The sequence below is a fragment of the Triturus cristatus genome, chromosome 2_1 (assembly GCF_964204655.1).
Source record: "Triturus cristatus chromosome 2_1, aTriCri1.1, whole genome shotgun sequence".
NCBI classification, from domain to species: domain Eukaryota; kingdom Metazoa; phylum Chordata; class Amphibia; order Caudata; family Salamandridae; genus Triturus; species Triturus cristatus.
In genome coordinates this window covers 630182659-630208653 of record NC_140581.1, presented here as the reverse complement: position 1 = coordinate 630208653, position 25995 = coordinate 630182659, and the positions used below count along the sequence as shown (strand labels likewise).

At 48.7% G+C, this 25995-nt stretch overlaps 1 protein-coding gene across 9 annotated transcripts in view; it reads right to left on the bottom strand.

Moving 5' to 3' along the window:
- Positions 1–25995, bottom strand: part of PAM (peptidylglycine alpha-amidating monooxygenase) — a 1234044-nt gene that overhangs the window by 229160 nt on the left and 978889 nt on the right. For all 9 annotated transcript variants that reach the window (XM_085632559.1, XM_085632564.1, XM_085632562.1 and 6 more), the window contains one exon: positions 3800–3929. In XM_085632559.1, the coding sequence (XP_085488685.1) occupies positions 3800–3929 (130 nt within the window). The remainder of the gene's footprint in view (positions 1–3799; positions 3930–25995) is intronic.

The window sequence follows — 25995 nt, the reverse complement described above, 5'->3', positions numbered from 1 at the left end:
GAGAGTGCCTGAGCAGGTTTCAGTTTAGAGCGGGCTTAAGAAGGCTCTCTCCAAAACAGGGTTGCCAGCAGTGGAGTTCAGCAAGCACTCCTTCTGCATTGGGGCAGCAACGAGAGCGGCAAGGTTGGTGGTTACGTCTGAGGGCATCAAAGGGATAGGCAGGTGGCGCTCCTCAGCCTGTGAGCAGTACATGAGAATTTTGCAGGAAGGGGTACCCTAGAACTGGCAGCCTCCAACTCCAACCCTTGTCCTCCCAGCACAATCGTACCACACCTACTGTTTATTTAGCAAGCTATCACTGTTTGTCTTGGCAGGAGACCAAAAGACAAAGGTCTGGATCATGGGACACTCGTTCATTCGGAGGACTCATGAGCGCTGGGCACAGGGGGAGCAGGACTCCACAGACACAGCATGATGAGCATTTGATGGATGAGGGTGTCCAGAATGTGAAGGTAGCAGCTGGGGGGTACATTGGAGAGATTGCACAAGGAGTACCTAGCAGAACCAGGCCTGCTTCTTGTGCACCTAGGAGAGTTTAGTAGGAAGGAGCTCCTGAGGTGCACCAGGCATGGCCTAACCAGGGTTTCCAGGCTGTTCGGCAGCACCTGCCTGATTTGACCAGAAATTGGCCCAGGTAGAAGCGGAGGGGAATCTTCTTCCCTCGTGCTCTGGAGAAATCCAGCTAGAAGCTCAATGTGGCAGCTGCTAAATACTGCAGGGCAAACGGATTGGAAACCATTAGGCACTGTATAATCAACTTGAGGCAACCGGAATACTTCAGTAAGGACGGGGTGCACCTGTCAGAAGCAAAAAAAGAGGTATTCTGGGCTAATCTATGGGCAGCCATGGCACTGGCAAGGTGCTAGTAAAGAACTAACAACCAGTGGAGGGAGCTGCCGGAGGATGTAAGCCTGTGATGCATCATTGCGGCAAAGAAGTTACATAAATGGAGCTTACGGAGGTTCTAAAGGCCACACCCGACCAAGACCAGGTGGCAGACCAGATACTTGCCTTGGAATACCTCACGGCAGGGTAAGGCATTCAGTGATGCGGGGGGACACAGAACACTGCACTCACAGCCCAGGCCACCGGTTTGCGGTTCACAGCGAGCAGGCACAGGTAGCGAGTTGGACCTAAAAGAGATTGTGGAATTACCACCCCAACCCCCCAGATGGTATAACTCCAGCTCAAAAGACTTCAGCTGACATCAATAACCATCATAATGAATTATGGAGTGATTTATGACTGTATGTCAAGGCAACAATATTTATGTATGATTGATAGTATATTTTACGACCTGGAGAAAAGCCAGGCTTTGATTTATGGCACGATTTATGATGTTATTGTAGCCCAATGGTGGGACTCCAATTTATGATGCCAATTGATTGACAATTATTGTTTTTATGACAGGCGGGCATGCAGGATGATTTATGACCTCGTAATAAAGTTGAAGCAGGGTACCTATTGTTTAACCTTGGTAATAATAAAACTGCGGCCAAAACTTCCCCAACACATTCAGCATGTAGTGTTTCAATTCAGAATGGGAGTGGCTGTGTGCGAAGTTTAGAGTAGAGGCTCGCACTCGAAGGGGGCTGAAGGGGCCGGCGTGTTAAACAGTGTCAAGGCCCGGAAATGTAAGTTGGGTCCCAAAGGAACATTAGCCAAGAACTGGCCCCCTGCCTCCCTCGAGAAGCGAGAGGGGTGAAGAAAAAAGTGGAACAGAGTGGTAGCGAAAGGCGTAATTCCCACCGGCCAATGGGTAGGCTGGACTGGATTCAAAATTCACCCTCGGGGGCATGCGACCCCTTTAAATGAAGCAAGCGCCTGCCTTGCTCACTTACAATTTCTGGATGGGCAGCACTTCTACAACAAGACCCACCAACCCACACCTAAGAACAGGACCGTCGCAGCAGCAAGGGTCAACCTTAAAGAGGTTTGAAAGGCCACACCCAACCACGGCAGGGTAGCAGACCAGGTACTTAACCTGGAATGCCTCACGGCAGTGTAAGGTGGTCAGTGATTGAGGGAGGGACATGGAGCACGGCACTCGCAGCCCAGGCCGCCAGTTGGTGGACCACACCCAGTAGGCGAAGGAAGCGAGCTGAGCCTAAAAGAGATTGTGGAATTATTCCCCACTCCCGCCTCCATCTAGATAGTAAGAATCCAGCTCAAACGGCTCCACTTGACATCAATAACCGTCCTAATGATTTATGGCATGATTTATGTCTGTATGACAAGGCAACAATATTCCTGTATGATTGATTTATGGCATAATGTATGACCTGGTGACAAGACGGCTGTATTTCTGTCTGTTTTGATTCATGGCACGTTATATGATGACATTGAAGCCCAAGGACGTGACTGATTTACGATGCCAATTGATGGACAATTATCGTTTTCATGGCAGGCAGGCCTGCAGGATGATTTATGACCCATAATAAAGTTGAAGCGGGGTACCTATTGTCCAACCTTGGTGATAATAAAGCTGCGACAAAAACTTCACAAACATATTCAGGGTGTAGTATTTCAATTCAGAATGGGAGTGGCTGCGTGCGAAGTTTATAAAAAATAAACAAATTTCAACGCAGTTTTTAAGGTAAGCCCAGTTCTCTCCTCTGAAACTATGTTTTTCATAACGGGGAGCGATCCTGTTGAGATAATATGGGACAGGAACCAATGTATTGTTAACATGCAAAATAAGGCCCTTAAAACATAGATTTAAGAATTGATTCTGTAGGTTAGGTGCTTATTCCAAGCCTAAGTTCACCAATATCCTTTGAAATACTTTTCATGGCCTTCTTTCTATTTGTCCTTTCGCTTGTATACCTATGTTACTTATAAAACATTAACAACAAGACATACAGATACTTGCGTAGCATGGAATGATTTGAAACAAAAATTATTTTGATACACAAAAGACTTTTGGGATGGATTTTTAGTGTATCAACAAATATTGATTCGTCAGACAACACAACATCAACACGCAATCAATTTTTCGAACTGAAATGGTGAAGACACTCACATGAATGACAACTTGTACTACAGATATATTTACATATATATTTGAACGTATTTTATAGTGCTACAATTTACACCAATCATAAGAATCCACTTACACCTCTGTTAAACTAGGCAGCCTGAGTCTAGTCTGCCTAAAGCCTGCCCTGCCGGGCATGTTCCATGAGTGCATTTGGCGGTGCCTGCTTACCAACCACTCTCCAAGCCCTTGATAGCTCCTAGCTGCACTTGATAAAGCTCGAGAGAATGCATGATGGGTGATACCTCAAACTTTGGATGGTACGCAACAGCTCTGATAAATTAAAGGGGCCAGACTACAAGTAAAATTTTAAGAACGTGACTGAAGAGAAGAGACTTACTTGTAGACTTAAAAGGATCAGCTAGGGTAGGGAAAACATATTCATTGCCCAGTTCTACATCTCAAACAATCACCAACAATAGATGTTCCAGAATGTTCCTTTGTTTGATGACGTCTGCTTGAGTTTTGAGACCTCAATAATCTTGTGAATGCAACTTACTGTGTTTGCATCAGCCTATTTTATCATCCCATTTCTAATGCTTTAGGCTCGTTTTTGTTTTCTTTTTTTTAAGAGTTCAGATAAAAAGACAACTTGATAAAAACGGTTTAGAAAATGTGTTTACTATAGTTCTCCGGTGCACCATATTCATAATACGCTTCATGCATGTACACCAGCATTGTCTGGAGAGCAACAGTGCTCTTCATTAATACGCTTACAGTTCCTCTTAGTCATAAACTGCACAACACGGGGAGTCCACTTACTTTCCATTCCAGACGTGGTCACCTCTATGGAAAATGACAAGGTTATTTTTAGGGTCCAGAGCCAAACCGGACACTTGACCAAGCTTAAGGTTTATACCGGGCCAGTCGATAACTTCTTCGAGGTGGAAATCTAGAAAGAAAAGGTGTAACAAGTTCTTTATGTAATGCTACATGTGTTTATTGAGGCAAAGGTTGGGATAACCAAATATAAAACACCATCTGGTCCCAACCATCACACAACAAGAAATCAGGGGTCAGTTATTTAAATAATTAGTAATTAAGTAGGCATGACGGTCCTATTTGTTATTTTATATCAAAGATTAAACAAATGTCTTGGCGACTGAGCACAAAAGATTCAACGTCAGTTATCACTTACGTCATTTATATGCACATTTGCGTTTTTAAGTAACACCTGTTAGGAAAAAAAGTAGTAAAACAAAAATAGGACTGAAGAGGTATGTGTTGAACAGTATAGACCCCACAGGGCTAGTAACAGTGGGAAATCTGGTAACAAATAACTTCCTGCATTCTAGTAAGCATGAAAATGGCAAAAGAACATAAGCTCTGCATTCAATCCTCGACCATCACAGCCCTTATTAACTCTGAGCCAATGAGCCAGAAATAAAATATATTAGAACATAGGGTACTTGATTTTCTTCTGTCAAAGGAACCATCTGTGAAAACATCTACTATGTATATATCAAGCAGACTACAGCTGAAAGCAGATTTTAAGTTGGCAATCCTTTTGAATCTATTAAACAAGAAAAGTTTTATTCAGAATGCGGTTTTATTTTTATTTTTCAACCATGCAGTAATTATTCCATTAATCAAATTTGCACAAAGAGTTTTGCATTCAGTTTTATCCCTCAGACCAATCTTCCTGCTCCCCTATTCAGCCGAAGTGACGGAGCAGGCCACCAGCAAGCAACTCACAATCCACCTTGAGCTTCACTATCTTCTAGATAACACTCAATCAGGATTAAAAAAGAACCACAGCACTGAAACATCACTCTTCACAGCCATGCATGACATTCAAATTATCCTGGACCAAGGAGAAACAGCAGCCCTCCTCTTACTGGACCTTTCCGCAGCCTTCAACACTGTATCCCACAAAACTCTCATCAGAAGACTTCACTAGACTGGGATACAAGGATCCGCTCTCAAATTGATCTGTTCCTTCGTCACCGGAAGAAAACAAAGGGTGAGGCTGCCGCCCTTCACATAAGAGACCAAGAAACTGATATGCTGTGTCCCACCGGGATCGTCCCTCAGCCCTACCCTTTTCAAGATATACATGATACCACTAGTCAACATCATCCATTCACAAGACATCACTGTCATCTCCTATACCAATGACACCCAACTCATCTTCTCCCTCACGGGGAAGACAACCACCAAAACCAACTTCACCAACTGCATGACCATGGTAGCCTATGTGATGCAAACCAACTGCCTGAAGCTCAACTCCGACAACACAGAAGTACTAGTCTTCAGCAACAAGAACTCCCAATGGAACTCCACCTGATGGCTGTCGGAGCTAGGTCCAACACTCACAACCAAAGACCACTCAAGAAATCTGAGGATCATCCTAGAGTAGAAGCTAAACATAACGGCTCAAGTCAATGCAGTGTGCACCTCTTGCTTCAACATCCTATGCATGCTGCCAAAGATCTTCAAACGATTGCCTCATAACACCAGACAGACACACAAGCACTCATCACCAGCAGGCTGGACTACGGCAAAGCTGTTTATGCCGGAATTTCCAAACAGTTCCTACACGGACTCCAGACCATCCAGACCACCGGCCCAAGACTCATACTAGACCTCCCATGCTGCACCCACATCACACAGCACCTGAGGAAGCTTCATTTCTCCCCATTCACAAGCGCAGGCAATTCAAACTTCTCATGCACACATGCAAAGCCCTACACCACACAGTACCAGAATACTTGAACAGGCGCATACACTTTCATAAACACACCAGACATCTACACTCTGCCTCACACTCACATGCACATTCTCCCTGCATCACCAAAAGCAAAACTGGAGGTCGTTCATTCTCCTACATTGCACTCAATATATGGAAAGACCTTCCTCAACACGTCAGAGCCTATTCATCACTTCTTGAGTTCTGCAAGAAGCAGAAGGCCTGGCTCTTCATATAAGAATTCCTAAATTCTCATGAAATATCACAGACTGCGGCACAGTCGAATACAGACAAATATAAAATATCCCAGACTGTGGCACAGTTGAATACAGACAAATATCAGGGGTGGGGGGGGCATACAATCTATGCCACCTACTGATTACATATTTCTTCTTTTAAACCTCGATGGCCAGTAGATTATCAATAGTACAACATTTTGATCTGAATAAACTGCTCACTGCACCTAAACTTGTAGGTTTTTAAAAATATTTTGGGGTGCTAGCCAAGCCATGAAATGATACTGCAAGCACTTTGGTCTGATTACAGGTAAACTAGCATGCCCTAGTGCGTGAGAGGGATTTGACTGAGAAATAGCTTTTCTACTTCTCCAGCACTGTTTGAGATGCATTGGGCTAATGTTACCGTCTACCCTCTTAAAGCTACTGATATACTACTATCAAATAATCTATTGAAATTAACAACAAATGTTACCCAACTAGACTCACCAATTTGTATAGATTTCTCTGCAAGTGATGTACCAGACGCCTGGGCAGCACAGGCACAAACGTCTCACAATATTACTTTTAAGCAGGGCATTATTTAAAAAAATATATATTTTCTTTATTGAGTTTCTAACTTCAAACAATCACAATTAATGACATGCATTTTGTCAATGAAATATATCGGGTCTCTGTAACATACCAGTACATATTCAAATAGTCAGTCACTTCAAGTGAATAGCTATTTTTCCTTGACCTTTCCATCTCAACAGTTGGGGATATAAACAGTTCCCCTCTATGCGCATTCCATCCGCTCCATTTTTTGTCCCATTTCTTGGGGCAGCCCCTTGGTTTATATACTTCTTTTTCCGCAATCATTCATTTATCAAGTTCAGCTGCCCAAACTTTAGTCAAGGGTTTTTCGGCTGCCCCCCACTTCATTGCAATTGCTCTTTCTACCAAGGTGTATCCTAGGGTGGCTAGTTGTTTTTCCACTTCTGTCAGATCTGTTGCATCCTAGATATTTAAAAACCCCAGTGGTGCTGTCACGATTATTTGCTTACCCACAGCTGCTTGCAAGTGTTTTGTGGCCCTCTCCCATATAGGACGTACTTGCGGACATTCCCATATAGTATGATAAAAAGTCACTTCCTGGTTACATCCGCGCAAGCATAATGTGTCTTGTCTAGCACTTATTTTACTAATGTCACCCCTGTGAAATACGTTCTATGTAGGACCTTTAATTGGATCAGTCGAAATCTCTCAGCAATAGTTGCTTCTCTGGGAGACATTAGTGCAGATTGCAAATCTTCATCATCGATGTTCCTGATATCGGCTTGCCACTGCTCTCGGTAATCTCAAAGGATCTGGCAATTTATTACATAATTTACAGTATGTTAATGAAATAATTTTGTCTGGAAGTGGTTCAGACAGCAGCCGGTGTTCAAAGGGGAATGATTCCTGTAGGCTACTCATGTCTGGAAGTGCTAGTAATAGTGCATGTCGGAAATAGCGAAAGATCTCTCCCTGGGCCAGTTCATACTTTTCCTGTAGTGCGCTAAATGTGAGGAGTTTGCCCTGTTTCACTAGGTGTCCTATGGTGGCGATTCCGATTATGTCCCACTTGTCCAACCCTGGTTGGTGACATAGGAGTCCCAATTTTTGAGAATACCATAAGGGAGTGGCCTGAGTCAGCACTCCAGTCCAGCCTAGGCGTTTAGTCGCCTGATGCCGAATGTCCACCGTCTGTGCCATAAGGCCTATACATCTCCCTTTCCGGGGCTACGTATACAGCGCTCCCAAACACCCCTCTCGTCCCATTTGATATCTATCTAACATACACGCAGGATCTGTCGGCGATCGATATATCCAGTGGTTTACTGACACTAATTGAGAGGCCCAGTAATAGTTGTATATCCCGAAGTGCAATCCCCCCATCATACCACCCCTTAGTCAGTTTGTGCAATGCAATACGAGGCGCACCTCCACGCCATAGTAGTGATCGAACCTCAATTTCAATACTTTTAAAATAAGAGTCTGGGATCGTATAGGGACAGTTTTGAAGGACGTATAACAATCTTGCGAGAGCTAGCATCTTAAATAGGACAGCCCAATCTAGCAACGAAAGCAGCAGCGTTCTCCAATGCTTTACATTGTTGCAAAGTCTTTCTAAGGGGACTGCCAGATTTTTCTCATAAAAGAGTTGTGGGTTTGGGGTGATAAACGCTCCAAGGTATCGAAAACCATCCGCGGCTACCGTTATTGCACAGCCCTGGGGAAGTCTGGGAACCGGACCGTGAAGAACAAACAACACTGACTTAGCCCATAGCATAACCTGCGTATTTGCCGAAGTTGGTAAAAATATTTAGTAGTCTGTGTATTGAAGCACGAGGGGATGCTAGATATATCAGAATATCGTCCGCGTATAGTGAAATTCTATCTTCGTGTCCCGCTCCCTATTTCAACCCTCTGAGAACAACGTCCTTTCTCACCTAAGATGCCACTGGTTCCAGTATTAAGGAGAAAAGTAGGGGGGACAGGGGGCAGCCCTGTCTGGTGCCCCTGCCTAGTGTGAAGATTTGGGACGTGCGGTTGTTAACCCTGACTTGGCCCCTCAGCTCTGTAAGAATCTAACTAACGTGTTTCTTTCAGATGAACAAGTTACTTACCTTCGGTAACGATATATCTGTAAGAAACATTAGTTAGTTAGATTCCGCACCTTAGAATATCTCCAGGCGTCAGGCTGGATCTGGAAAGATTTTCATCAGCAATACCCTTGCGCGTCGTCTGCGGCTCCGCGTCCGTCGTCAGCGTCGTGCACTGGGATGACGTCGCCGGAGTACTTAGACGCCGCCCTCGTGCGCTGACGTCAGTTCTTGTACATAGCTTTCCGCGCCAGGAACGCAGAGCCATGCAAGAGACCGACACTGGTGCCAAAAAATTCTAGGGCCCTGAAAGGGATAACCTCAACCCTAGATATCGGTTCGCAGAACGGGGAGGATGGGTGGGTAGGTGAGGAGTCTAACTAATTTCTTACAGATATATCGTTACCGAAGGTAAGTAACTTGTTCATCTGAAAGAAACACGTTAGTTAGGTTCTTCACCTTAGAATAGATACCCCAGCAATACCAACTACGGTGGTGGGTCTGCGAACCAAGATCACACCAGAAAGTCCTGGAGAACAGAACGGCCAAAGAAGCCGTCGCTCCGGACTTGGCTGTCCAGGCAAAAATGTTTAGTAAACGTGTGCAGCGAGGCTCACGTTGCTGCCTGACAGATGTCCTGCAAGGGGACTCCCCGGCTCAGGGCAGTTGTCGCCGCTGTGGCCCGAGTGGAATGGGCCCTCAGCCCTACAGGAGGTTCCTTTTTAGCTAAGGAGTAACAAGTTTTGATACACAAAACGACCCACCGAGAGATGGTCCGCTTGTGCACTGCCCGTCCCTTCTTAGCGCCCACGTAGCCAACAAAGAGTTGGTCGTCCACCCGGAACTGCTTGGTGCAGTCCAAATAAAAGGACAGCGCCCGTTCCCAGACGGTGGAGCTTCTCCTCCTCTTTCGAAGGATGCGGAGGTGAAAGGAAGGTGGGCAACATAACAGACTGCCCGATGTGAAAGGCAGTTACCACTTTAGGGAGAAAGGAAGGACGAGTCCTGAGAACAACTTTGTCCGGATGGATAGAAAGAAAAGGAGGCTTAGGAGAGAGAGCCTGGAGCTCCCTCACCCTTCTAGCAGAGGTGATGGCTACCAGGAAAGCAGTCTTAAGCGTCAAGAGACGAAGGGGACAATTATGAAGTGGCTCAAAGGGAGCGCACATCAGAAACATCAAGACCAGATTCAAATCCCACTGAGGCATTACGAAAGGGACAGGAGGAAACATATGAGTAAAGCCCTTAAGGAAGCGAGAAACAACAGGGGATTTGAAAAGAGAAGACTGATCAGGAAGCCGTAAGAAAGAATAAATAGCAGAGAGGTAACCTTTTAGGGTGCCCAGAGCAGAGCCCAGCTGGGCCAAAGAAAGAAGAAAGAGGTGAACCTCAGAAAGAGGGGCGGAAAGTGGATCCACAGCCTTTGCTGTGCACCATGCCACAAATGTGTTCCACCTACAGGCGTATACCAATTTTGTGGAGGGCCGTCTGGCTGCCAGTATCACATCACAGACTTCAGGAGGCAGGTCAAATGGCATCAACTGTCGCCGCTCAATCTCCACGCATGGAGGTGGAGGCTGGACAGGTTCGGGTGAAGGACCGTCCCCTGCTGCTGCGACAGAAGGTCCTCCTGAAGAGGTAGTCGTATCAGGGGGATCGATCGACAGACTGAGTAGCTCGGGATAACAGAATCTTCGTGCCCAATCCGGAGCGACCAAGATGACTTGGGCCCGGTTGCGCTTGATCTTCTTCAGCACTCTGGGCAGAAGCGGTATAGGCGGAAAGGCGTACAACAGACCACAACTCCACTCGCGACGAAAGGCGTCCCCGAGCGAGTGCCTCCTTGGAAGATCCAACGCGCAGAACTGCTGACATTGCGCATTCTCGTCGGTGGCGAATAGATCTAACCAAGGCTCTCCCCACTGCCGAAAGAGGCCTTGCGCCACGTCCGAGTTTAGACGCTATTCGTGATCCATCATGCTCCGACGGCTGAGTTCGTCCGCCCTGGCGTTCAGAGAGCCCGCCAGGTGTTGAACCACCAGGGTGATGCCCTGATGTTCCAACCATGTCCAGAGGAGCAGAGCCTCCTGACAAAGGGTCCACGACCCCACCCCGCCCTGTTTGTTGCAATACCACATGGCGGTGGTGTTGTCCGTTAACACCTGCACCACACTTCCCCGGACAGAGGGAAGGAATGCCTTCAGTGCAAATCGGATCGCCCTCAGCTCCAGAAGGTTGATATGGAGCCGGGACTCCGCCAGAGACCAGAGGCCTCTGATCTCCGCCTATCCCATGTGCCCCCCCCATCCCAGGAGGGACGCATCCGTCACCACTACGTGCTCCGGTTGGGGTAGGGAGAGGGATCTGCCGCTGACCGAATCGCAGTCTGTGAGCAATCACTGCAACTGTCTTGCAGTGCCCTCCGTGATCAGGACGTGGTCGGACAGGTTGCCTCGATGCTGGGCCCACTGAAACTTCAGGTCCACTAACAGGATGCAGGAGGCCATCAGACCCAGAAGCCGCAGCACCAACCTGACCGGGATAGAGGCCGAAAGATGAGAATCGGAGCCTCAATATTCCAGACCCACGGTTCCGGAGGATAAGCCCGGAACTGCGCCGAGTCCAGAACCGCTCCGATGAAGAGGAGCTTCTGGGAGGGACTCAGATGCGACTTCGGCACATTGATGGAGAACCCCAGCAAATGCAGGAGGTCGACCGTAGTCTGGAGGTGGGAGACGACTGCCTGGGGCGAGCCCGCCTTCAACAACCAGTCGTCGAGATAGGGGAATACTGGGACCCCCAATCTGCGCAGATGAGCTGCGACCACCGCCATCACTTTCGTGAACACCCGCAAGTCCAATGCTACCATCCAGTCTCTAGAGTCTAGGGCAGCCAGAACCTGAGCTAAGGTGAGCATCTTGAACTTCTCCTTGCGGAGGAAGGCGTTGACGCTCCTGAGGTCCAAGATAGGGTGTAGGCCCCCTTTGCCCTTCTTGGGAACCAGAAAGTAGTAGGAATAACAACCACGACCTACTTCTGGACCAGGAAAGCGCTCGATGGCCCCCTTGGCCAAGAGGGCCGTAACTTCCTCCCGCAGAAGATTCAAGTGATCCCCCGACATGCGGTGGTACTGCGGTGGCATGGCTGGAGGGGTCGCCTCAAAGGGGAGGGAGTAGCCCCTTCGGACGATCTGTAGCACCCACCTGTCCGATGTGATGGAACGCCAGTGGAGCAGGTGATGGCGAACTCTGCCACCCACTGGCGTGGAATGGGCCTGAAAGCACGGACTAGGAGGGCTTTGAGGCGGAAGCTGCCGGGGTGGATGTGGACTGACCGGCACGTTGTCCCCCTGTACCGCCTTGGCGGAATCCACATCCGCGAGGAGGTTGGGTCTGCGGCCTGTGGCTATGCGGACGTGAGGGGGCGCCCCTTCCTTGGCCACGAAAGGGGTGAAAAGCGGAAGTTTGCGGGCGCGGGGCCGAGAGGCCCAAGGACTTGGCCGTAGCCCTGGAGTCCTTAAAGCGCTCCAGCGCACTATCCGCTTTGTCGCCAAAAAGGCGACTGCCATCGAAGGGCATGTCCATGAGGGTGCTCTGGACATCCCCTGAGAAGCTCGTGGACCGCAGCCAGGCGTGGCGGCAGAGCGCCACTGTGGTTGACATCGCCCTACCTAGCGAGTCCGTAGTGTCCAGTCCACATCTGATAGCGTGCCGCGCTGCATCCCTCCCCTCGGTAAGAGCCTGGGCGAGCCGTGTCCTGGCCACCTCCGGACACTGGGGCAGCACGTCCTCCACCGTATCCCACAGAGAGTGGGAGTAACTGTCCAATGGACAAGCGGTGTTAATAAACCGCAGTCCCAAACTAAGGGAGGAGAACAGCTTCTTCCCAAACAGTTCAAGTCTCTTGGATTCCCGATCCGGGGGAGCGGACGGGAAGGAGATCTGGAAAGTAGAGGCCTGGATGACCAGGCTCTCGGGCGTGGGGTGTTGGGACAGAAAACTGGGGTCGTCTGGTGAAGGGCGGTGGCGCCGGGCCACGTTCCGGTCCACAGGAGGAACTGTGGAGGGCTTGGACCAGGTGCCCTTCAGAATGTCACTGAGTGCCTCATTGAACTGCAGCAGAGGCTCCGAGGAGCTTGCTGACGGTTGAAGCACTTCTGTGAGGAGGTTCGTCCTCACGGCCACAGCAGGCAGCTCCAGCCCAAGGGCTTCGGCCGCCTTGCGCAGCAACACAGAAAATGCAGCACCTTCCTCCGAAGCCACTGTCGGAGGAGAGATGAAGCCAGTGTCAGGGGAGGTATCAAGACCACTGGCATCCCCCAGCTCATCTGCCCAATTCCTGGTAGGCAGGTGGAATGATCCGAGCCGGGCGGAAGATGAAATTGCCACCCATCGGCGTCGGACGCGGCGCCAGGTGGCGCCGCTTCGATGCCGGGCCCGGACCAGGACTGAACCGGGGAACAGTGTCTTCGGAAGGCGGCGCCGGAGTTGGCGCCGGCGGAGGGGTCGTGAGGTCAACCGGCGCCGACTGAGATCCAGGCCTGGATCCCACGGGGACCTGCGGCGTCGGGACCAAAGTCGGCGACGGCACCGGGGCCGAAGCCGCCGGCTCGCTAGGCCTCCCAGTTGAGCCCACGGAGCCCGAAGGCGCGCCGGCAGGCGTCGACGGCAGAGCCAGGCCCCTCATGGCCGAGAGGAAGGCACTGACCTCCGCCGGAGTCGCTTCGGTCCCAGGGACCGGCGGTTATGGGGACGGACGCGACTCCTGCGGCTCCGATGGAGCCGCATGGGTGGTACAACCTGAACCCTCAGCCGAGTCGCACGACCGGCGAGGGGAGTCCGAAGAGCGATGTCGCCTCTTGGACTTCTTACTATGCTTCGACTTACCCGAAGACTTGGAACCAGACGAGTGGTGGTGATGACTGCGGCTCCGTGACCGGTCCCTCGACCTCCTCCTTGACCGGGACCGTGAGCGACGCAGAGCCGACTGCCGGAACTCCAGTAGCTTGCGAGACGGCTCCCGCCTAGCCTTCGAAGTCAGGGCCCGGCAGTCGAGGCACGACGCGGAATCGTGGTCGGCCCCAAGGCAGTTAAGGCACCGGCAGTGGTGGTCCGTAACCGACATCAGTCGGCTACAGGAGTCACAGGGTTTGAAACCAGGCATCCTGCCTGCACCAGAGTCGAGTTGACAGAATAGGCCAAAAGAGTCAAAAAATGACTAAAAGGGTATGCTCTTCCTGGATCGAACTGACGTCAGCGCGCGAGGCCGGCGTCTAAGTACTCCGGCGACGTCATCCCGGCGCACGACGCCGACAAAGGACGCGGAGCCGCAGACGACGCATGGCGACGCGCAAGGGGATTGCTGACGAAAATCTTTCCGGTTCCGCCTGACGCCTAGGGATATTCTAAGGTGAGGAATCTAACTAACGTGTTTCTTTCAGATAAAGAAGATTAATCCATCCCCGAAATTGCGGGCCAAACCCCAAGCGTTCCAACAACATGAAAAGGTAAGGCCATTAGATGGAATCGAATGCCATGGAGGCGTCAAGGGAAAGCACCACCGCCTCCTCATCTATATGTTGTTGACGCCCCAGGACATTATGAATGCGGCGGATATTAAATGCTGTGTTCCGTCCCGGCATGAAACCAGACTGGTCAGAATGTACCAAGGACGGGATAATTGACACCAATCGGGAAGCCAGGAGCTTCGCCAGAACTTTAGCCTCCATGGTAATTAACAAAATTGGCCTATATGAAATGCATCTATCAGAAGGTTTCCCCGGCTTACGGATAACCACAATAGAGGCCAATCATTAGTCTTCTGGCATAAGTCCTCTCTCTAGGCTTTCATTGTACATATTCTTCAGGTGAGGTGCAAAATGCAAGGCCGTGGACATAAGGAATTCAATAGGGACACCATTGGGCCCCACTGCCTTTCCTGACTGAATACTGTATATAGTCACTCCAGCACAACCACTGTTTGTCTTCGCTGGGTCGCTGGGTCCAGCCTTCACTACCTGCTTCCCGAGCGGTGCCACATCAGCTGTTCCTGCCGCCTCCTCCCTCCCGCCGCCGCGTTAGCAATCCCGCGGCCGCAGTGTGGAGGGAGGAAGAGACTACACTACCCAGGCTCCCTCCTCATTACCACCCCGGAAGTAGCGCGAAGCCATCTCCCGCGCCCGGAGGCGTTCAAATAACGGACACTATCCCGGTGGAGCGGGTGTCACTCCAGCACAACCACTGTTTGTCCTCGCTGGGTCCAGCCTTCACTACCTGCTTCCCGAGCGGTGCCACATCAGCTGTTCCTGCCGCCTCCTCCCTCCCGCCGCCGCGTTAGCAATCCCGCGGCCGCAGTGTGGAGGGAGGAAGAGACTACACTACCCAGGCTCCCTCCTCATTACCACCCCGGAAGTAGCGCGAAGCCATCTCCCGCGCCCGGAGGCGTTCAAATAACGGACACTATCCTGGTGGAGCGGGTGTCACTCCAGCACAACCACTGTTTGTCCTCGCTGGGTCGCTGGGTCCAGCCTTCACTACCTGCTTCCCGAGCGGTGCCACATCAGCTGTTCCTGCCGCCTCCTCCCTCCCGCCGCCGCGTTAGCAATCCCGCGGCCGCAGTGTGGAGGGAGGAAGAGACTACACTACCCAGGCTCCCTCCTCGTTACCACCCCGGAAGTAGCGCGAAGCCATCTCCCGCGCCCGGAGGCGTTCAAATAACGGACACTATCCCCGCGTCGCGGGCCCGCGCGCGGGCGGTGCCGGGCTGAGCCCGGGCAGAGGGCGGGCCGTCTGTGGCCGTCCGGGGCCAGAGGAGGCCGGGACGGGCCATATCTTTAACATCCGGCATTAACCATCCCACACGAAGGTCACAAGGTACTGTGGGGAACTATTATTGCGCTGTTTAAGTGATTTGGGGGTTTGGGTGCCAAACGATACACCATGCCATCTAAACCTACACTCCAAAAGCGTGTCCAAGGGGCACGTGCATGTGCTTCAAAACAACAAGCCATTCCAAGAGTCTCTGGGGTTAAACTTCCAACTGCAATTGACTTAATGCTCCAGAAAGCAATAGGCGTGGTCACCTCGGAAATCGAATCAACTGAGCGTCGCCTTTCTTTAACACCTGACCTTCCAGTTCTGGGGTCGCCTGTCCACCATACTGCTCAAGATTTGAATGACACATATATTAGCCAGGCTTGTTCTCCATCGATTGTAACCATACAAGACCCAATAATTTCACCCATGGTTAGTGAAGGTTTTATACCTATACCATCGAAAACCAAAGGAAAAAGGAAAGCTACTAATGTTGGTAAAAAGCCTAGGAAGACCAAGGGGAGTCCCTGCAAGGAAACTACATGTTCTACCATCCAAATTCCTGTCACTACTACTACATCACCACTCTCTCAGGATATACCATACCCTGCTTGGGTGCATTTAGTGGTGACTAACATTATTGACCAATGTAGGACTATTATAAAGGAGGAGATGACCCCTATCTTAAAATTAGTTCAAAGTCTTTCGAAAGCACATACTGACCCTCCCTGTCATCCCAAGCCAAGTACATCTATTGCGCAAAACACCGGTCCACCTACACCCCAGCCTCTACCACTAGCCCCAGTGGTTGTTCAACGTAAGACTGGGCAATTAAAGGCAACCCAACTCCGCTCATAAACAGAGGGACCCCTTACAACTACTGGTACTAGAAAATCCCCTTCCCATGTTCGTCATGTACAAGATTTGCGCCTCAATAACCAAAACCTTCCAATGCAGACTACTAATACCAATGAGCCCCTAGCCACTCCTACCATAATTCGCAAAAAATCTCTGGAAAACAAGACTGTAACCACTGCTACTAACCCTCCAACGATCAATCTTCCTCCAGCTGCATCTCCGTATGTGACCATACTGACTGGTGTCCCCGAACTTAGAGAAGGTACCAAAGAAAACCACCTTGATTTGCGTAATAAAGTCCTTTTCTGGTTGGCAAGATACAAACAGTTTCCCTACGAGATGGCTAACGAGATTCTGATGGTGAGAAGGGTTGCATGGATAGGACCAACGGGAAAAAGCCTTAGGGGGGATTGCGTGGTCATTAATTTTAGATGTCCGCAGACTAATCAAATGATTCTTGACCATCCAACACTATCCTTTGGACACCATACTTCAATTAATGCATCCCCCCTTGAATTTTTCTATCCTCAGGCTCCCAGGATCTCAGTCCCCTATCGAATCGGCTCTATTTTTTCAGATATCGGGTTACCCCAAAATGTACCACATAGAACTAACTTGAATTATCCACATTTTGGAGTTCCCGTATACAATCGATTTGCTCCGTTAGAGGACGTCGATTGACTGGAAGATTCAACCGACACTGATTCAAAAAATAGGGGTTCGCTCTGCCCCCCGACAAGCGACATCAATGCTTACCCCACCCCTCAAAATAATATTGCTCCCACTGAATCCATCCCCCTCAGACCCACATTAAGAGAGGTGACAACCCACTCCTCTCTTTCCTCGCCTATTGTCTCACGACCTGAAAGAAAGAACCTCCACGTAAATAACCAATTAAAAGTACTATCTTGGAACGTCGTGGGCATTGTAAATAAACTCCTCTGCCCCGACTGGAATTCTTTTATTAACCAGCACGACGTTTGTCTGCTGCAGGAGACCTGGGCAAAAGAAAAATTTATAAAAAAGGGCTTTTTTACAGCTAATATTCTAGCCCTTGCGGGTCCTAGAGGAAGACCATCTGGTGGGTTGTCTATTTTTACAGGGTCACATCTGGGTTGTGTAACTTCTGAAATTGCCACGCAATCACTTGATCTTCAATGTCTACAGCTTATGTTTCCCTCAGGTTCTGCCATTATTTTGGTTAATGTTTACTCCCGCCCTACTAAGTCAGGCACTGAATCGCCTACATTAGACTTATTGGACAAACTTATTCAATCAGTAAAAGATAAGGGCACTTTGATTGTTGCTGGCGATTTCAACTGTCAATTTGAGCCCCTACCGGGGCTCATTGACCCAATTACTAGGGAGGAAGATGAACAATGGTCCATACCGGCCCTTCAAATTCCACCTGTCAAGGCTTGGACATCATTAACTCTGCAAATTAACTCCCTAACATTAGCTAACTCACTTAGAGCCTGCAATGGGCGCTCTCTGTCGGATCTTGAAGGTAAACATACTTTTAATCGCCCTGGCCAGACTTCGCGTATTGATTACATTATGGTTGAGGCCAAAACTTGGACGAGGGTTATGGATTTTATGATCCACCCTCGCCATGATAGTGACCACAATGCGCTGACCCTCGATCTGACTGTAGTGATGGAAAATAGTCCCATACAAAATAGTGGTAGGCCTCGACCCTTACATCTCTCTGGCGACAGAAGACGCCTTAAGTGGACGCTGATTCTTAAATCCCCTGACAAAATCAGCCTAATCTACTCGGCCACATGTAATGCCCTTGCACAAATGTGTCAAACCTTAGACCAGGACAGTGATACCAGGAAAAATCACGTGTCCCAAATCCATACCGGGCTAGTTACCATACTGGGAAATTACTTAAACCCTTTGACTTCTAGAAAAAAGAAAACCGCGATGGCACTCTCCTGGTTTAACTATGAATGCCGGAAGGCAAAATTAGCCCTATTGGCCACACTAAAATCTGGCGATAGGAATGCGGTCGCTACGAGTAGAATTAAATACAAGCAGGCTGTAAAAGTGGCTAAGCAGAATTGGGAATACGATAAATGGGAGGACATCAAAAGAGCTCTTATCAAAAAGGACATGAGAGAATTTTGGGCAATTGTTAGATCAGAATCAAAGGAAGGCTGTATAGCCGATGATCCTAATATTGCATCGAGTCAATGGGTTGATCACTTTCAGAGTTTGTATGCTCCCTTGGCCCCCACTACTGAGGCCCCATCCCCTCCTTGATGCGATTAACAAAGTCATTGATAGTATATCTCCCAGGGAGGTAGAAAAGGCTGTAAACAGACTTCCAGTAGGAAAGGCACCAGGCCTTGACAAGATTCCAGGGGACCTATACAAGCATAAACCCGAGGTGTGGACACCATATCTTTGTTTACTTTACAATGCCATTCTCCATGGTGCCCCCATTCCGAATACCTGGGCAGGTGCCGAGATAGTCCCGGTTTTCAAGAAGGGCTCCCCCCTCTTGCCTAGTAACTATCGCCCGATTAGCCTAATCGACGTCAGCCAGAAGCTCTTTGCACGTATTATTCTAGATCGAATGCAAGCCTGGATGGATGAAAAACGAATACTAACTCCTTACCAGGCTGGCTTTAGAGAGAAGACATCCACGATGGACCAACTTTTCCGATTACAACTTCTTTATTGGAAAACCGTGAGGGTAGAGGGTGGCAGCCTCTACCTTATCTTCGTCGATCTCAAAGCAGCTTTTGGGGATTATAAAACGGCTCCATAACGATAATTTCGCCCAAGTTAGGTGCGGCAAGTGGGGCAATCTGACCCCAAAGTTCCCTGTTAACCGTGGAGTTAGACAGGGATGCGTCCTGGCCCCAACCCTATTTTCTCTTTATACTAATGCATTAGTGTCCCACCTGAGGGGAGTCAAGGACATCGATGCCCCCGAACTTAACAACGAGCAGGTGGTCGCACTAATGTTTGCTGACGACACCCTTCTGGTGTCTAAATCCCCCATGGGGATCCAACGTGCCCTCGATAGTTTCTTTGAATTTTGTTCCCAGAGAGGCCTTGAGGTCAATTCCTCAAAAACAAAATTTATGATATGCAACCCGCCCCAAAAAAATGGTCCTAACCCTTCTCTCAATGGTGTTACCCTGGATAGGGTTACAGTCTTTGAATATCTCGGTGTCACACTTTCGGATAGGATGGAATGGGGTCCCCAGTTAGCAAAAGCTAAATTACGACTCACGCAGACTTGCGGTGGGATCCTTAAAATATATAGAGCTTCCATCTCAAAACCGATAGCACCCACCATTGAGATATATAAAGCACAAGCACGGGCTGCATCTCTATATGGGGTTGAACTATGGGGGCACTGTCTAACCGGAGACATTGGCAGATCTGAGAACCTGTTCCTAAGGTCGTTATTGTCCCTACCACCCAGCACTCCCCTTATACCACTCAGAATGGACCTGGGAGTCAGGTCCATCCAAGACGAAATTGCTTTAAGGCCACTATTGTATTGGCGCAGGCTGTGGGCAACACCAGAGTTAGTGGATTACCAAAACGATTTAAAATCATTATTGACCCCCCGTGGTATAGATAATATACCGTGGCTTCTTTATATTAAAAGGGAGCTTATTAGATTAGGGTTTACTGCTCTATGGCATCATCCTGAAATAAACGCCCCTACACTCTCTAGAGCTGAATTGGCAAATGCATTTTGGTTAAATAACAAAAATATGATGCTAACCAATAATAAATTAGGCTCACTAACCATGGACTTCTTTAATACTAAAGATGACTTCAAAATAGAGCCAGTTTTAGACCTGATGGAGCCTAATGCCTCTAGAAAATTATATATGCAATTCAGGTATGGAACATTGCCCCTGAGAGCCTTCACAGGAAAGTGGTCGATAAATAATCTTCCTGACTGCCCAACCTGTGGAGCCTCTAGTGAAACTGATCTACACGTCCTCTTTTTTTGCCCCACATATAAACCTATCAGAAAACGTTGGCTTCTTCAACTCTGTAGGAATTTGGGGACCACACATTGTAAAGTTGCCTACAGAATCCTGAAGACAGACACAGCATTACCTATAGTTTTTTCGGTATCACGTTTCTGGTATGCTGTGTGGCGAAGGAGAAGTTCCCTTTTATTGTCTAATTCCCCGGTATAATGCAACACCCATTGATTTTATCTATCATTGTTTTTACAATATTTTAATCTTTTAATCTTTTATCTACTGTTTTAATGAATTAACTGGCAATTAATCTAATCTTTATTGTACTTACTTTTTATGAACTGCAATACCCCCTTTCTTCTTTTGTATAATTGTATGTCTTTGTGGATTGCTTATCTTTTATGGTCTACGACCGAAATAAAGATTACTTTGATTGGTATATAGCTTTACAAATTTCTTCCTCTGTTAGGTCTGCGTCTAGTACCCCACTATCCTCCTCCGATTAAGTCGATAGGTGCATATCCGCTAACAATTGTCTGGAATCTTGGGCTGTGTATGAGGTGGAGGGTGTGTAGACCGCTTCTAGATGGTCAGCAAAGGCTTCCGCTATAGCTTGGGGATCCGATATCTGCCCTGTCTGTCTGGTTCATAGTGTGGGCACCCAGCGCTCCCCCTGTTCCCTTCTCTCTAGCCAAGCCAACATTTTACCGGCCCTGTCTCCCAGCTCATAAATCCTATCCTGTGTATGCAATAGTCGAGCCCTAGTTTTTTCTCTCGCCAGTGTTTTAAATTCTAGTTGCTTGATCTCTAACTGGTGTGAGTGAGCCTCACTTGGTGAGGTGATATTCTGTGCCTCCAACTGTTGGAGTTCCCTTTCTAGTTGGAGCAACTGGTGATTCTGTTTTCTGATATATCCCATCTTTAGTGCCAAAGCGTGCCCTTTCAGTACCATCTTATACACCTCCCATATTGTCTTTGCGGATTCCACTGACCCAACATTTTCATGGAAGTAATGGTTGGTTTCTGTAAGTAGGTTTTCTCTTATGTCTGGAACTTTAAGTAACCAGGGATTAATGACGATAGTGTTCTGTTGCCTTTTGTGATAGTATTTGAGCTCAATCCATACTGGGGAATGATCTGAGATGCCTCTCGGCAGACCCCGTGGGTGTCAAAAGTGTCCAACGTTCGCTAAATGTGTTAGGAAGTAGTAGACCACATTCATCGGCTTCCCCTCCCAGCTGGCCTCCAACACTGCAAATCTCCCCTGGGGGTCTGCATATGTACGGAGGGGAGTGAGTGCCAGATTCCGTCGTACTAGGATTCCTGTGCCCCTTGAACCCGAAGTGAACCCCGCATGAACCAGGAGTTTATAGCCCCATCAATTAAGAGCCTTACAGTTGTTTCCGACTAGGTGCGTTTCCTGTATTGAAACCAAGTCTGAGGCCTGTCTCTTAAGGTATTGTAGCACCACTCCACATTTAATTTTATCCTCCAGTCCATTTACATTCCACGTCAGAATGGATAATGATGTTTCAGCCGTGCTTCCCATTGCTGCTTATATAGAGAAAAGAGATGACGTTCTACGGACCTATTAAAGGGTGTATCCATTGCCCCTCCCAACTGCTGTTGCAGATTCTCTAACTCAAAGTGTTTTGTAAGCTTATCTGTTTTAAGACACCATCGACCTACATACTCTGAAGTGAAACTAGAAACAAAGATAATATAGTCTGATATGCGACATTTTGTGAGTTGACAATAAATTCTTGAAACCCTTTGCACAATTCTACCCTCCACCATCACTTCCCCCCCTCCCTGCCCCCCTGTCAGTGGATTTCAAACTCCTCACTCCCCAACAAGGCAGAGTGCCTGTCGTCCTTCCCCCGTTACTTGAAAGGAACTTGGTGTGCAGCCTCTCCCTCCCCACCTTATATAAAGGATTTATCTATGACACAGTAAGTAATGGGGATAGATCCCAACCCTTTGCTGAAACACCAAGCCTACTATATCATACAGTAGATTGTCATCTCCTGGCTCATGTATACCAAGGCAAAAAACGTCCATCACAGTGTATAGGAGACTAGTCCCCCTCCACATACGCCAGTTACCATTGTACCTCAGAGTCTCTTTCTGTGATGGATTGAGTCCTTATCAGTCCACCCGGAACTTCTTGTTCAGCTGCGCGATGTTGAATCCTTCTCCTGTCGGACAGTCTCATGTCGTTGGTTTGTGTTATTGTCATATCTGTGAGCCCTGGGCCCGCCATTTCTATCTCCGGATGACTTTTCCACTTGGCGCCAGCCCTCTAGCCAATCCCATGCGTCTTCAGGAGAGGGAAAAAAACACGTTTCGCCCTCAAGACTCAATACGGAGTTTCGCCGGGAATAGCATAGCGTATTTTATTTCTTTACCTTGTAACGCCTTCTTAACTGCTATGAAACTGCGCCGCTGGGCTTGAACTTTTGTAGTAAAGTCTGGAAAAAAGGTAAGCGAACTGTCCTCAAATTTAAGCTGTGGGTTAGCCTGTGTCGTTTGAAGTATGATGTCACGGTCTCTGAAATTAAAGACTCTTGCTATAATTGGCCTTGGAGGGGCTCCCGATTTTGGCCTAACTCTTGGAACACGATGAACGCGCTCAATGGAGAAGAAGCTTGATAATTGTTTTGGCTGCAATGTTTTTAGGATTAGTTCCTCAACAGACAAATCTTCCGCAGGCCCTTCTGCTCTCTCTGGTACTCCTAAGATACGGATATTGTTCCTGCGTGCTCTCCCTTCATATTCGTCGAGCATACTCTCCATTTTGGTCTATCGGTCTTGCAACTGGCCAACTTATTGTTTTAGCAGGGCAGTGTCCGAGTTCAAAACTATTGTTGCATCTTCTATCTCTTTCACCCTGGAGTCCATTTTCTGTCAGGCAGCTCGTCCGGTAAACACTGCCTACACGCTGCCGATTCAGTTTCCCGTAATCCGTTCAAGAACCACATTTCCCAACGGTCATAGCGCGAGTCACGCCCCACGTGACCAGGAAGCAGTACAACGTTCCGCTACTTGAGTCGGCAGGAAGAACAAAGCATTGTCGGATATTCCTTCCGGAGTGGCAGTCCTGGTTTCTTCGTGCAGTATCCTGACCTGATCTTGGAGCCTTCGTCGCCCGGCTTGGTACCGTGAGTAAATTACGGAAAGTGTGTTTGTTAACACACGCGCTCCTCAGTTGGCGAGATCGCGCTCCGCGTCTCATGCAGAGGAGCGCCTACCTGCTTGCTTACTCCTGTTCCGCATCAGGAGGGAGAGAGCCCTTTACTCCTGACGCCTAGAAATTGTGATTCTCCTCTTAGGGGGTCCTTGTGATCTAAACTTCCGCGCAGGTTCCCTGAGACCAGAGGAACGCTGCGCTTGTCTCTTGGGGGCAAGTCCCTTTGTTCAGGCCCTCTCCAGGGCAACGCTGGTCTATCATTACTCACACATTCCTTTGTTGGACGGGACCATTGCCGAGCCCCATTGCAGAGGAATGTATACAACCTACCACACCGGAAAGTAGTGGCTAGGTTACCTGCCAAGTGGATATAACTATTGCCACGCAGAGAACTCTCCGTGTCCTATGAACCAAAGACCAAGTGCTGCAAGGGTTCACACGACACGGCTATACCTGTGACGATTTATTTTGCCATGAGCTGTTCAACAAGTGCACCTGTGCGTTAATTGTTTATTTGATTGCAGGAGAGAGTAAGGTGCAGAAGGGTGTTTCACAGAGCATTGCAGTTCCCTACGGCATGATGTATTGGTTTCTTTGGGTAGGTGAAAAGCCCTCTCCCATGTACTCAGCGTAGAGGGACAAAGTGGGTGATGAGAACAACTGTCTTAGGGTAGCATGCATATTTGATGTGTTTCCCTTTCTGGCCCTTTTACAGGATACTCAGTGCTCGCACCCCCTTTTTTTCTTCTGGCAGTCTTCGCTTCGTTTTCTTCCTTTACAGGTAGGGGGTTGTGATGTATAGGAATTCCACTGTTTCCGCTGTTGTAGGTAATCAGTGGGAGTGAACAACCATAATCTAATAGGGTGCTTTCTTGTCTCTTCTTCTAGGTCTCCCTCCCTGCAGTCCCCATCCTTTCCTTCCCTCGCTTGACTACTTCACTAGTCTGTGTTAATATCTATTCCGGACTTGGGGCAGTCAAGAGGTGGACCCCATTGAGCATCAGCGCAACCCCGAGGACATCCAGAGGCGGAACCTGACATTTTCCTTAAGTCAGCTCTTAAAAGGGAGATTTCAACATTTACAGTGTGGATCCGAGTCTCCATGGAAGTCTGCACTCCCGTAATGGCCACCATAATGTCTTGTAGAGTCAGGTCTTGTTGCTGTGGCGGATTTTGCTGAGCGTCAGATGTATCCTAGGACAGCGCGCCCTCATCTTCACCAACTTTCGTCCAGGCATATTTAGCGAGTTTATTCTATGCTGGTGTTTTAGATCCTTTCCCACTTGTCATTTTCAGACTGTTACCCAAGCTATGCCTGAGTGTCCAAGGAGTTATCCCACTACTTGCAGCTGCCTACTCAGGGGAAAGTATTCTCTACTGCCGGCCTGTCGGGTTTCCTTGTTTGTTAGCCCTTCACCCAATGCTCACCTGCTCCTCCTCCTACCGCCAGGACACAGTCTGCACTGGGTATTTGGACGAAACCCCCTAAAGTTGCGCCTCGATCACGCCGCTCATCTCCCTAGGTGACTAGTAGGTCATTCAATGGGTACAAGGCAAGTGACTTCTCACCGTGATCTTCAATGCCCAGGGTCCCAGGTTTATAATGGAGTGCCTCTCCCTGCACTCAGGCCTGTCACTGCTGCCACCTGTTACCTTGCACACCCTGACTAACGGCCACTTTATCTCTTCAAGGGGTCTGTGATTTTTGCTTCAAAGGTTTCTTTGTGCCACTCAGTTGCCTGTATCCGCAACGTGTGGAGGTGATCCTCATCTTTTCACAGTCACCCCGTGGCATTGAGGAAAACACCAGGGAATGCGGATGGGTTTGCAGACGATTCCGCTAGCTTTTGATACTGTTTGTGTCCAATTTTCACCCCTGGGATAATTGTGAAAGTTCGGGGCCTACTGGACCCAAGAAGCCGGGGCCTCAATTTATTATTCCGCTGTTCCGGTGAAAACACCTCTTAATTGTGCTGGCAGGGGATCACATGGGGGAGAGTATGCACTGCCGCAGGACACATCTCTGGTGTGTTATACCCGTTTGTGCCGACTTCCGCTGCCCAGTGCCGCAGTCCACCAAGCCCTTAAAGCTGGGGTCTCAAAACCTACTATGGCTGGTTGCTTGTTATGTAGAGCGGCCGCCTGGACCCAATAGGCACCCTCATGGAGCGGAGTCTGTCCGAATATCGGCAGCACCCACCTATGTTTATTAAAGTTCGGCACCTTGCTGACAGACCCCCTGTACAGAATAAACGTCAAAAGTTCAAACGCCGGATGCGTTTCAGGAAATAAAAACCTTTCAGAAGCGGCGGGTCCGTTCTAACACTACTATAGTGTTAGAACTTAGAAAGGAAGTCAAGCCGGCGCTCTGCAGGGAGCTGCCTGCTTGCTGCTGTTCGGCATCTACAAAGTGAGGCAGGAGCCCGCCAGAACTTTACGTCAGCCCACATGGGTTTTACTTGGTTTTAGCTGGAATAAAAGACAGCACACCCACTTGGGATTACATTTTTGGGCACTACACATCCCAGAAGGCTAGAGTGCTGGCCACGCCCACTGGGGCAGGGATGTATATGAAGCGGGT